The sequence below is a fragment of the Ambystoma mexicanum genome, chromosome 4q, assembly GCF_040938575.1.
Source record: "Ambystoma mexicanum isolate Mex_15411 chromosome 4q, UKY_AmexF1_1, whole genome shotgun sequence".
Taxonomy (NCBI): Eukaryota; Metazoa; Chordata; class Amphibia; order Caudata; family Ambystomatidae; genus Ambystoma; species Ambystoma mexicanum.
Window position 1 is genome coordinate 1,025,862,078 of NC_090928.1, and position 12,930 is coordinate 1,025,875,007.

At 44.5% G+C, this 12,930-nt stretch overlaps 1 protein-coding gene across 1 annotated transcript in view; it reads left to right on the top strand.

Annotated features, from left to right (window-relative positions):
• The window catches only part of RRP15 (ribosomal RNA processing 15 homolog), a 198,749-nt gene that overhangs the window by 89,028 nt on the left and 96,791 nt on the right, over window positions 1-12,930 (top strand). The window contains exon 3 of the mRNA XM_069608581.1: window positions 6,726-6,823. Coding sequence (XP_069464682.1) covers window positions 6,726-6,823 — 98 coding nt within the window. The remainder of the gene's footprint in view (window positions 1-6,725; window positions 6,824-12,930) is intronic.

Here is a 12,930-nt window from a genome sequence, read left to right on the forward strand (position 1 = left end):
TTGCTGGCAGAGGGCTGTTGACAGGAAACACTCAAAATTAACATACCGCATTCAACTGAAAGGGGCTATTGTCTCTCTCCTCCAGGCTGAAGGGGAAACCCCCGCCCTCTCACTCAGAAGGGCCATGTGATATCCTGTCTCCTGTTGTGAGTCTCTGGGGTGTTAAGAGTTCTCAGCCTCTTGGCCTCTGGGAACAGCAGGTGGCTAAGATTTTTTTAATTAACCCACAGGCTTTGAAGTCCAGTTGACTCAGGTCCCTTTGTCAGCCAGTTCTCCTGTCAGAGTTTAGACCGCTAGCGCCGCCTTGTGGAATTTGTCGGTACTGCATCCATTTTTGAGTTGTCTTGAATTTGACAGGAGATTTTTGCTATTGTTTTGATGGGCATCCTTACATTTGAGTGGTTATGTGGAACCCCCACACAAGAAGGTTGTATCTTTGGAGTGGTCTTGTGCCAACTGCGCAGTTCTCCTGGATTCTGCCGTGAATGATGGGTGGCGGCAGCTCATCCCCACATGTACCCAGTCTATTGATTCAGCATGGGTCCAAACCCTTCACACCCTTGCACTTGGGTCTGTATCTGTTACCTTACAATCCCTGTCCTGCACTTATTTGACACCTTTTGTCTACACCTATTTTTGCATTTGCCACTGGCTGGCCGCACTACCTTTTTGTTCTATCACGTGTTCAGCACTTTCCACTCATCCCCTACCCCTCGCACTTCCCCCTTCCCTCTCCCCTGCAACTTGCACATTCTCAATGTCACTGGGCCTAGTAAGATTGGTTGTTTTTGTCCTCCCTTGTTCCCATCCCGTGCCTCGTCGCGCTCTGAAACACTTCTTTATGAGCGCGATACAAATAAAATATCTTAAAGGACCTTCGGTATAACCTTCCCTATGTAATAGCGAATCAATGGTTTGATGAAAAATTTACTAAATTTGAAATCAACCATCTAATCCTTCAGATGTGCTCTATTGTTTCTAGTCTCTTAACCAAAGCTTCCTAACTGGGACGCTCTGAGATTTTAAAAAAAAATGGGCGAGCTCAGTCACAAGATCAATTCGGTGGCAATCTGAGCCATTTTATGTTTCACATTGCTTGTCCTATTTTTTTTTTTATTAATGAAATTTGATGTTGCATTTTTTGTGGTTAATGACAAATTTTTTTTGCGTAGACGCTTAGAGCCTGTAATGATGCTGGAGGCCAACACATGTACTGTCGGAGGGCAACATCGGCATATGCCAACAAATTGATTTTAAGGCCTCCAATTTTAGGACTAATCATTGCAGCCTCCAGAAGTGCTTCCTCGATATCGGCCAGGTACAAATTAAACAGGCAGGGTGCAAGTATACATCCCTGCCTAAGGCCTTTAGTAGTACACCTTTGTTTTGTTAGACTGCCAGAAGCGTCTTATCTAATCCCTACTGTTATATTTTCATACTTTTGTTCCAAGATGGGTAGCAAGGTCGGTGGGATATTCCAGCGCTACAGAGTTTGGCGATTGACCATTTGGAAGGCTTTCGTAATGTCAATCATTGCCACAGTGGAGAGTATTCCCACTTTGCCACACTCTATCCTTTAATACAGACGGGATTAAACCATTCAGGGCTGTGGCCATGCCCTTTTTAAATCCACTTCGTAATTTGGAAAGGATACCACTCTGTGGCCGAATTTACTAGTTTTTGCAAGGTGAAGGCTGAAAAGATTTTACTATTGCATCGAGCAATGCTATTGGTCTGTATCTATTTGCATACACCCGATTCCCCTTCTTGTACATTGGGATTATAAGTGATTCTTTCCACAAGCTCGGCATACATTCATTTCTGAGAATGACCATAAAGATAAACCGTAGGAGAATAGACCACAAAACCTTATTTGATTTTAAGATGTGATTGGTTAGGCCATTAGGCCCAGCGGCTCCAGAGACGGACGCTTTTGTGATGATCAACATAATCGCTATCAAAATCATTTGCCAATTAACTGTAGTAGGTGTGTGTTCTGACCATTCCACGTCCCAATTTAGCCCAGTCCAGTGGGTACACCAATCTGCTCTACTGACTCCTTGGCATTGTGATTCAAATTGCACATTGTCAATGCTGTTAACTAAGTACCAGACATTTCCAGAGTTATTTGTGTGCTGAGCATCTTCCATCTTTTTGTACTTGCAAATTTCTATGTGAGCGAATCCAGTATTTGTAAGATTGGGGCAATACATGTTTCTTTTCCAGACCAGAGTAATTGGCCAATTTATTTATTTATTTATTTATTTGCCCACGTATTTTCCTTATTTCTGGGCTTTTTGGCATCTCGTTACCCCAAAAGAATGCCTTAAAACCTTTGCTAGTGCATACCATCCCAATGTCGTACTCGACCGCCGCGAAACTAATGTCTTTTTCAAGCTTTGCCATGAGACTATAACCACCATTTCTAAATTTATGATTTGCATTGCCACCACAGCTTATGACCAAATCTTTACTACCAGAGGAGATGTTGTTTTCTGAAGCCATTTTAAACGAGGCTATGCGCATGTTCTTAGCACTTAAATTGGTGTTTTTGACTACAAATAGATTACACACATTAAACTAGTGTTTGGTAAGAATTACATAATCAGTTACAGAAGACTGTACTCCTCTTATTCATGTATTCATTGCTTTCAAATCACCCATCTTGTTGTTAGTTATCATCAAATCTCAGTCACTTAGGAGAGCTTACAATTTTTTCTTGTTAAGATTAGTTTGACTTTTGCCTTTTCCAACAGCATTAAGATCATGAATATTAAGATCCCCAGCAATAATTACATGAGATTCTCCCATGGCCATCCAGGCATCCAACATTTCGGAAATTTCGAAAAGAAAGGAATCAAGATCAACTGCCGCAGATTTCCAATATACATTTAGTAGGAGAACCTTCGTATTATTTCCATTGATGGTAATTTCAATGGCTACTACCAAAAGTCCCAGAAAAGTCTTTTTAGTGTTGCTGTAGAAAGGACTTGCAAGTTGCTAACAATAGACCACCAGAGGGAGGACCAACTTCTGATCGGACGTCATATTGCTGGGTGATAGCAAGCCACGCCTCTTGAAAAAAAACACTATATCATCGTTACTAAACATAGAATTTTCATTTTTCAGGATGCTACTGAACCCTCGAGTTCCAGGAGACTAAACCCTGTCAGACTCTATCAAAGCACCTGCATGTCCTCCCCTTCCTTTGTTAGCTCACGCTTTGTTTCCAGCAACCATTATCAATTACCTTGAGCATCGCCCATGCTAAGATTACTCAAGCTTTCCACGACGGACACCTCCCTTGGTATATCAGCTATTCTTATATGTTCACTCGTGACCATAGTATGGTCACCGTTTGCACTATTTGCCATGTCATTACTCTATAGCATGTTCCTTATTTCATACCTATCCTGGCTTAGACCAGGCACCCTTGTTTTAACAGCTCATCCTTTTCATGAATGTACCTGTACCAGATCCGTCCTTGACTCCTATGGGAAACTAAAATGATCAATAATTCTCTCGAGTGCTGCTCTATGGGAAACTAAAATGATCGATGTTGAGAGAGGAAATTCTCTCGAGTGCTGCAACGGCCCTCATTAATTTCAAGATATTTGATCGATAATATCTAGTTTCAAATGTGAGCAAAGTTCAAAGTAAAGGATCATATGCTACGTTTTGGAACCATCTTACTTTCATTTAGGGAGCACCCACTGTCTTGTGATCTTTGAGGGATATTCCCATTACCTATACCATCCATGGATGATATATTCACCTTACTAGGGAATAATATAATCAAACGTTTTCTAATGCTTGAAATCTGCTACCCCACTCTGGGCTGGCTCCAGGCTTGAGCCAAGACTAGACTTGGCTATTTGATTATGGTTCAGACCAAAGATTGATGTTCGATCCCTACAATCTGCTGTTTGCGTTATTTGAGAGATTGGGGATGTAGTCACAGGCTTGGGCCTGTTGAAAAGTTCTGCCCACTGTTCTTTATGGGGGGGCAGTATTGAAGCAGCTCGTTACCTGAGGATCAAAAATGTCTGGAAGGTAAGAGTGATCCCATACGAGATGCCCTCTAACAGTAGGCTTGTGGTCTGGGTAGCTATGGTAAATGTTTTCGATTTGGTGATGCTTACACCATCCATACTATCCTGTTGATTAGGTATTTTAATGGCTAGGGGTACAATCACAAGATTAGTGAGGGTCTGTGCTTTCAGTACCAACAGTCTGATTGAGAGACCTTATCAAGGTGGTGATTAGGCGTGCGCACTACCATTACTTCCACATCACCATCACCTATGGTGACACCCCCAACCACAGAACCAGCTTCTCCCACATTGCACTTTTCAAAGATATTTCCTGGAGTTGCATCTAATTTGATTTGTCCTCCCTTGTTTGGATTTTTTCTGAGCATTTCTCCCTTTTAATCAAATTCTTTGGTACATGGGGAAAGTTCCTTATTGTTGATTCTAGGGAGCTGGACTATTGGATCGATCACACTAACTAGAGTCTGTCTGTCTTCGCTATCCACTTTCCCGACAGGCGGCAATCGTTACAAACGTGGGGGCCATGTACATTTCATCAATGTCACCTGGAATATCAATATTCAAAACCTGCTTATCACAACTCGGTACAGCCGTTTCTTTTGGTTCATGGCCCAATTACTTAAGATGTCTAATTTAGCATTCAGCTCACACAGTATAAGTGTGTGTGCTGTTACTTCGTCTCTTATGTTGTCCTATAACTCCACTGCGGCACTTGGGATGGAGGTTAGTGCCGAGATTAAGGGAGAGGATAGCCCTATTGATTGGCTCCTCTGAGTGTGTGATGCAGTTTATTCGAGTAAGTGATATCAGGCCCCTGAGTTAGGTTCCTTGTAGACATCAATTCCACCAATTGGGACCCCGGGTGATCTCATAATTTATCAATGAGAATTCGCCCTCCAGAAGTGCTAGAGAGTTGTTTGGTAAATGATTTTGTAGAACATAGTCATTATTCATGCTGACCTGATTAATATCAAGCCTAGTACAACCCATATTATTGACTCCCTCTAATATGCTAGTATCATTCATGTTCCCCATACCATCTAAAACACAGGCTCTCGTAGGTGTTAACCTCCTAGTCTCAGCGTTTGGACCTACGAGCGGATAGAAGTATGTCATTTTCTCCCCTCCTATAGGAATAACTGTTTGCTGGAGAATTTCTGGCCGCAGGCATGAGCTTAACTAGGGCCCTAGTGATTTTGCTCTGCAACCCAGTGTTATGTACATTCGTAGATTTAAGAATGCCTGAGTTTAGTTGCTCATACATTGCAGTGGTCTATACAAATAGTTTGGACAAGTTTGTCTTCTGTCGGTGTTTCGGTTTGAGGGTCATAAAAGGTGGAGACTATGTTGATTGCAGGCCTTGGCAATAACTCAGTAGCTTTCTGCTTGGACTGTCTTTCTGGTGTGCCTTGTACCCCTGAACCATCTGTAACAGAGATTTTTGATCTTAGTTTGATGCTGCTTACAGTTAAGTGCTCGTGACATGATTGCAGTTTATCTGAAGCTCAAAGGTCCAAGAACTGCAGTCATTCCCGATTGACAAAATCGTTCATGCATTTTGGTGTCAATATAAACACAAGGCTCCTTAGATGGTAATACAGTCACATGATACATTATCCTGTTTGTCACCCGCTAATTTGCACAACCCAACACACTCCCCTGAGGGCGCTGTTATTTAGCCCAATTGTAACCAACTTAGTGCTGTATATGAATGTGCAGATGTTCAAAGGCTTTTGCCCCCAGTCACAAAAGCTAACACAAACAATATAAACCCTCAAAGTTCAGTCTATAATGGTCTATTGGCTTTACAGCCGGAGATCAAATGACACATTCACTTCAAATGGAGTCACTTCAGGCAGCGTGAATACATCAGTGAGGCAGGAAATGAAAGGATGACGCCCATAGGCGCTTCTTACCTCGGAGAGGACAGGGGGGCAGTGGAGGTACGGTTACCGTTTGCTGAGGTCAGGCTGAACAAAGTGTCAACGGCACCATTGTCCGTTTCCAAAGTCCGATGTCAGCGAATAAGCACTGACCAGCTTATCAAACAGCACAAATATCGACTGACATGGGATAAACAGCCAAGGGATAGCAATTCTGAGGAGCTAAGTGGAGCGAGCGAAGAAGTAGGCAATCAACCAAACTTGGGCCCGCGGCACAGGCGACCATCGAACACACTGCCTGCACACCGTACCGGCAGCGAGTTTTGGTAGGCTTGTACTGGCTCTGGATTGATGGCTCCCCCTCCAACACAGCAGCCAGCAATGAAAGACTCTAGGTAGATTTAGGCATCAATATCCTTCTCCACAAGTAACACAAACGCACTGCTTACAAAACACGGGATGCTTATGGTCTTCTTATCCGTTTCTCAATCAGCAAGAAGGAGTAAGAGAAAGGGCATTATAGCTGCAAGATAGATCTGATGTGATCTGGTTACTGTTCTGATTTCCTCTACTCGATTAGAAATGTAATTTTTATGTTCAGTATGTGCTTTGAAAACATTTCTGATTGAGCAGAAAATGAAGAAAGGTCAAGCAAAATGCTTTCCTCTGGTCTCGACAGGATCTGTGAGCAACCTGCACTGATTTTGAGCATGGTAGTGAGCAGCATAAATGTATCTTGTTATACTTTTCTAATTCCTAATCTACCTTTTTCTCCCTTTTTATAATGTAGCTTGATAAAAAACGAGAATGGGAAATGATGTGCAGAGTTAAACCAGATGTTGTCAAAGACCGGGAAACTGAACGAAATCTTCAGAGAATTGCTACAAGGTAAACTTATTGAAGTGTGTAGTTCTCCCTGCTGTCAGCCTCTGTAAACGTGTATGGACTGTTTGTCTGTTTCCACCACTTTTGAGATTGTTTTAGAGGAAATGCAAAGTTCTTGAAAGCCTTATAAACTACTGTACATGTGGAATGCTTTGGATGGTTTCATTGCTTTATGAAAATATTGGACATTCACATGGTCTCATAGGTCCATCCAATTTATTCTCAACCACTAATAACATTTGCACCTCATACAGTGTGAGGCATTACAGTTCTGGTGGAAAGGGCTCTGCCTCAGGCCCTTAAAAAGGGTAAAGGCCAATAAAACATGTAACTGACATCTCCACAGGAGTTGTAATGCCATATGGTCAAATCACAAACCTGTATTAAAAATAAGTTAAACCTAATGGAAACAGTGGAGAATGTGCTTGGAACCTGGCATTGAGCATTGGTTTGGTGGAATGGTGTCTTAAGCCAGGCATTAAGCATTCATGTGAAAGGTTGGCAGAGATAAATCAAGCTAGTAACAGTGGTTAAAGCACTCTGCTGATCCAGTGTTAGTCTAGTGGCACGCCAACTTTCCAGTGTTCTAATTAAGCTTTATAGATCCCACCAAAGGGTTGTACCGGCTGTTGTGGGCCCTGAAGGCCAAGTTCAAGGTCCAAGCATAGAAAGGGTGTGGCACAGTGTTGTGTGTGTGTGTGTGTGTGTGTGATTACGTATATAGAAGTTGTTACATCAAAATATATATTTTTCCTAGGCTTGTGGGTCTGCTTAGATCACATGCTATGCATAGGCCAACATCTAGTGGTAGACACGGAGAATAGGATTTTTTGTTTTGGAAACTCGAAGGGACATTGACAGGGCGTGCCAGTAATACTATACCTAGTGTTACGTCTACTGTACCCATGGGCCTGTATGCGTTGGGGTCCCTCGGATTGTGTTTTTCTGCCATCACAGTCTGACGCAAGTTGCGTAGTTCCTTCTTCTGGCTAACGCCATTACTTATACAAAGTCTTCTGTCCTTTCGACGACTGTACACCGTAAGTTCTCCGGCGACGGCTTTCGAGGACAAGACCATTAGTCGAATACCGCGACTCCCCTCTCAACTAACTTTCTTTGGCCTACCTAGGCCCCAACTAGCCTCGGCCCTGCACAGTAGGGAGAGTGGGGGGGAGGTAATGATTCATCTCATTTAGAGAATGCCTATTCCCCTTTTCCCGCCTGGCTGCCATCTTGCCACATTATGGAAATGCCCCATTTAAATTTTGTCCTGCCTGTAACAGAAGTTTCCCTGGAAAGATTCACACAGGGTGTGTAAATTCTGCTTTCCTAGGGATCATTCCGCAAAACAGTGCAAGTCCTGCCAACTGTTTCGGCCAGAAACTTTAAAGGACCAGAAAAGTAAACACTGGGCCGACCACACCGTGCAGGCTGAGGCAGCCATGGACGTTGAGGGAGCCCCCAGCAATGGCCGCATCGTGGTCCTAAGTGATGCTGAGGGTGATCAGGACCCGATGGATTCCCGCTTGTGAGTCCCCGACTCCAACAGGCAGGACGGCGGTTCTGCTACAGAGATGACACCCGGCAGCTCAGGCACTCTCACTGCACGTCACACTAAATACACCCCCCATGGCAGACAGTCGATGGTGTCCTCAACCAATAACACACATGAGGTGTTGATGGGAAGGTCCAAAAAATCCCTGTCCTCTGGGCATTTGCATTCGCTACATGACCGGCCCCTGAAACCGACGCAGAAGTCCTGTTTCCAACACCGCAAGCAAATCAGAAAGGTCCTCCGGTTTCACGAACATGCGCCAGAAGATGAATTGACGGCAAGACAGCGAACAACTCCAAATCTTCAACGCCCCTTTCCTCAAAATAACAGGTTTCAAAGGATAAGGACCACTCTTCCCCTAGGGACCCCCTCTCAGGGGCAATGCACCACTCCAGAGCCTTTGCCTGGACCTGCTACCAGAGTGTGTTACCAAGCTCCTCCCAATGGACTCCAGAAAATGTGTACATTTTTTTGATCAACACCCAGATCAATTTGCCAGCCTCCAGGAGCCTCCTCATTGCGAAGCAGCAAACAAGCAGCCCGACAACAAAATAGCCCGCCTGGACGTAACACAGCCTAGTACCGCTACCTTTCGCGGCGTGGCGGACCTATAATATTATGACAATATATGTTCGCAAAACCCTGGCTCATTAGAAGACCAAGAAGACAAAAGGGACATGCAGGATACAGACAAAAACTATGACGATTCAATATCCAGACCTAAATGAACAACCAGTGGCTCATTCCCCTGTGGATAACCAGCTGCAGTATAATGATCTTCTGCCGCTTATACCCAGGAGGCACAAGTTGATAGACTTCGTAGAGGACATCCTTGGGGATAAAAGATCTGCAGCACAGTTCATTCCACTGCTCTAGTCTGTCCAAAGGCGCATTCAGCCTTCTCTACTTACTCCCAATCTGACAAGGGCAGTCAACCCTCGCATTGAGAAGATGTTTAGACCAGCCCCATCAGACCCAATGTACATCAAGGGGCAGCTAAAGCCAGACTCTCTTGTAGTGACCACGGCAAGGAAAAGAGTGGCCACACGTTTAGCTTCTGCCGAAGCCCCTCCTGACGAGGAGAATAAGATTTACACCCTAGGCAGGAAAGTAGCTTCCTCCGATGCTTACCAAGTGAGGATAGCCAACAACACTACGCTACTGGCGAGCTGTAATTGACATCTCACAACAGATAGACTCGGCCCCAGAGCCCCTAAAGACACAGCTTTTACAAATAGTAACTTAAGGTAAACAGGTGGCAAACTGCATCCTAAAAAACAATCTGGACGCAGCAGACAATGCCGGCTGGATAGTAGATGAGGGTACCCTCCTCAAACTCCATGCATGGCTACGTCAATCAGGCTTCAAGCTGGAAACCCAAGCCAACCTTTTAAATATGCCAATTGAGCCCAGCGCCGTCGTTGGTAAAGCGGTCGAGGACATTCTGAAAAGTGCTAAGTAGGAGTATGACACACTCAAATCCCTGGGACAATTCACAAACCAACCCTTTGTGCAGAGAAGTGGGTTTAATACACACTGCTTTAGAGGACAAAACGCTGAGCGTTCCACCAATTTCAAACAAGGCGGGCAAAATTCATCTTGGGATTCCTCGCGGGGGTAGTCCTCCCAACAACATTTTTAAAGTGGGCACAGAAGGTCCAGAAGTAGAGGCAGATGCTCCTCTTCTAGAGGAAGAGGACGCTCCACCCCACCAAAGCAATGACCATCCGCTACAAGTCCCTTCCCATACCTCTCCAGTAGGAGGTCGCATTTCTCAGTCTGCCCACGCATCGGAGAGGATCACGTCAGACAAGTGGGTACTTTCCACCGTGGCGGAAGGCTATTGCATAGAACTCATACAAACGCCACCCAACCACCCGCCAAGACAAAGCTGATCAATGCAGGAGGAACAGCGGATTCTGTGGGAAGAGGTCAAAGCACTGCTGCTAAAGGATGCCTTAGAAATCATCCTGGCAAACCAGATGAAAAAGGGTATCTATTCAATGTACTTCCATGAGCCAAAAAAGACCTACCAATGCGCCTGGTACTAGCCCTACGAGCACTTGTCAAGTCTCAGAAATTCAACATGACAATGCTACAAGAAGTAATCATACTGATAAAACAGGGAGACTACATGGCAACCTTGGACATGGAAGATGCTTACTTTCATATTTCAATGTCCCCAGCACACAGAAATATACTGTGCTTCAAAATAGCGAATTAACACTACCAATTCAAGGTGCTACCCTTCAGAATAGCCTACGCTTGAAGGTTATTCACCAAGGCACTAGCGTTAGTGGTGGCTCACCTACGCAGATAATCAATCCCAGTGTACCCTTATCTGGGCGACTGGCTGATAACAGGGGAATCCCCTCAAATTTGCAAGTAAAATACCCAAAGAACAGTATATCTTCTGTTCCAACTGGGATTCTCAATCAACGAGAAAGTCTTGTTCTAAGTGAAACCAAACTTAGAAGCTATCATAAAGACGGGAGAGGGGATAGTCTTCCCATCAAATGAAAAAGTACAAAACCTACTGCTGCAAATACCTCTGTATCCTGCCGGTCGCCAAATAACCGTAAGCAAAGCAATGCGTTTGCTCGGGATGATGGCTTCATGCATTTACCTGGTTCAGCACGCATGGTTTCGCGTACGCCCAATTCAAGAGTGATTAGCAAAACTGTGGTCTCAGGTAAGCGGTCAGTGAGACAATCTAGTGGTTGTTTTGCTAACCCTAGTTCAAGCGCTACGCTGATGGACAAAGGGAAATCTGTTAAAGGGAAAACCTTTTCACAACCCTACACTGCAAGCAATTGTTACAACAGACACATCACTCTCTGGAGGGGAACCCATTACCTTCACCACGCAGCACATGGCCTGTGGGCACAGATCACAGCCCAGAATCGCATAAACCTTTTGGTGCTGCTAGCAGTGCCCAAAGCCCTACAAGTCTTTCGTGCATCTGACAGATCAAACAGTGCAAGTCCTCACAGACGGCACCACTGCCATGTTCTACATAAACAAGCGGGGAGGCACACACTCTCCAGGTATATCCAGGATAGCCCAAAAAATGTGGAACTAAAGCAGAACATGTTCCTAGTGTCACCACGTTCCAAGGGAAATCAATTCTCTAGCAGACTCACTAAGCAGAGTTCCCCTACCCGAAGAGCACAAGTGGGAGAGACATTTTAAACAATATCTTTTCCCTCTGGGGCTATCCTCCTTTGGACTTGTTAGCCACACGCCTAAACACACAATGTCCAGACTTCGCATCCAGGTTTCCCCAACCCAGATCCAAGGGGAATGCCCTGTGGATGAGCCAGTCAGGGACATTTGCTTACACATTTTATTCCAACTTTGCTCGTGAGCAGGATGGTGCACAAGATGCACTAGGAACGAGTAACTCTAATCCTGGTTGCTACTTTGAGGCGGCACAATCTTGGTTTCCACATCTGTAGGTGGCACAATCTTGGGTTTCCACATCTGCGCAACCTGGGGAGGTGTGATCCGATCAAGCTCCCGTGCTCCTTCAACATGCTCACCCAACAAGGGGGGGACAGCGTTACACCCACATCTCAATCTGTGAACTTGGCAGCTTGGCTCCTGAAATCCTACAGTTTGGTGAAATGACCTCAAAGGTATATGGAAATCCTCAAGGAGGCATGTAAACCTAACTCCAGACACTGTTACATATGCAAATGGAACTACAAGCTTTGTCAGTGCAAGGCCCTTTCTTTGTTATCCACAAAGACAAATTGGTACTAAAACCAAACTCTAGGTTTTCACCTAAGTATATATCCAAGTTCCGTTAACCAATCCATTGAACTACCCGCTTTCTTTCATAAACCTTCAAATTCAGCTGAGAAAAACCTCATTAGATGTAAGGAGGGTGGTTCTTTACTATGTAAACAGACAAAACCTCTAAGAAAAACAGACCCACAGTTTGTCTCCATAGCACCTGGCAGGGAAGGTGATCACGTTTCAAAGAACACCATCTCCAGATGGATAGTGAAATTCATACAGCTCTGCCACTCCCTATCAAACAAAACTCTGCCATTCACACCAATAGCTCACTTTACCAGGTTTACAGGAGCTATTGGGCCTTTATTGCAAATGTCTTGCTGGACGCCATTTAGAAGCAGCTACATAGTTCCATACATACTTTCACTCCGCATTACTGCCTTTTGACGCACATTCTAAAGCAGATTCACAGGTGGGACAAGCAGTGCTTAAACATCTATTTGCTGCTGTACCTTTCACAACCCACCACCTTCGCCAGACACTGCTTGCTAATCTATGCATTAGTGGTGTCACAGTATTAATTTTATGGTGGTACGATAACCTTCTTGCCAAATGACGGTATATCCTGGTTATCGCGGTATAGCAGGTGGAGTTAACTTATCTTAACAAATATTTTCTTAAAAGGTCATCAATTGTCAGATTTATCATCACAAACAAAACCAAGAACCCAGGGCCAGAATTGGGCGTTTCAACGTACTTTCCACTGAAATGCCACCCCTTGCTTCCACCAAACACATGTGGAGAGGAGGGGGGT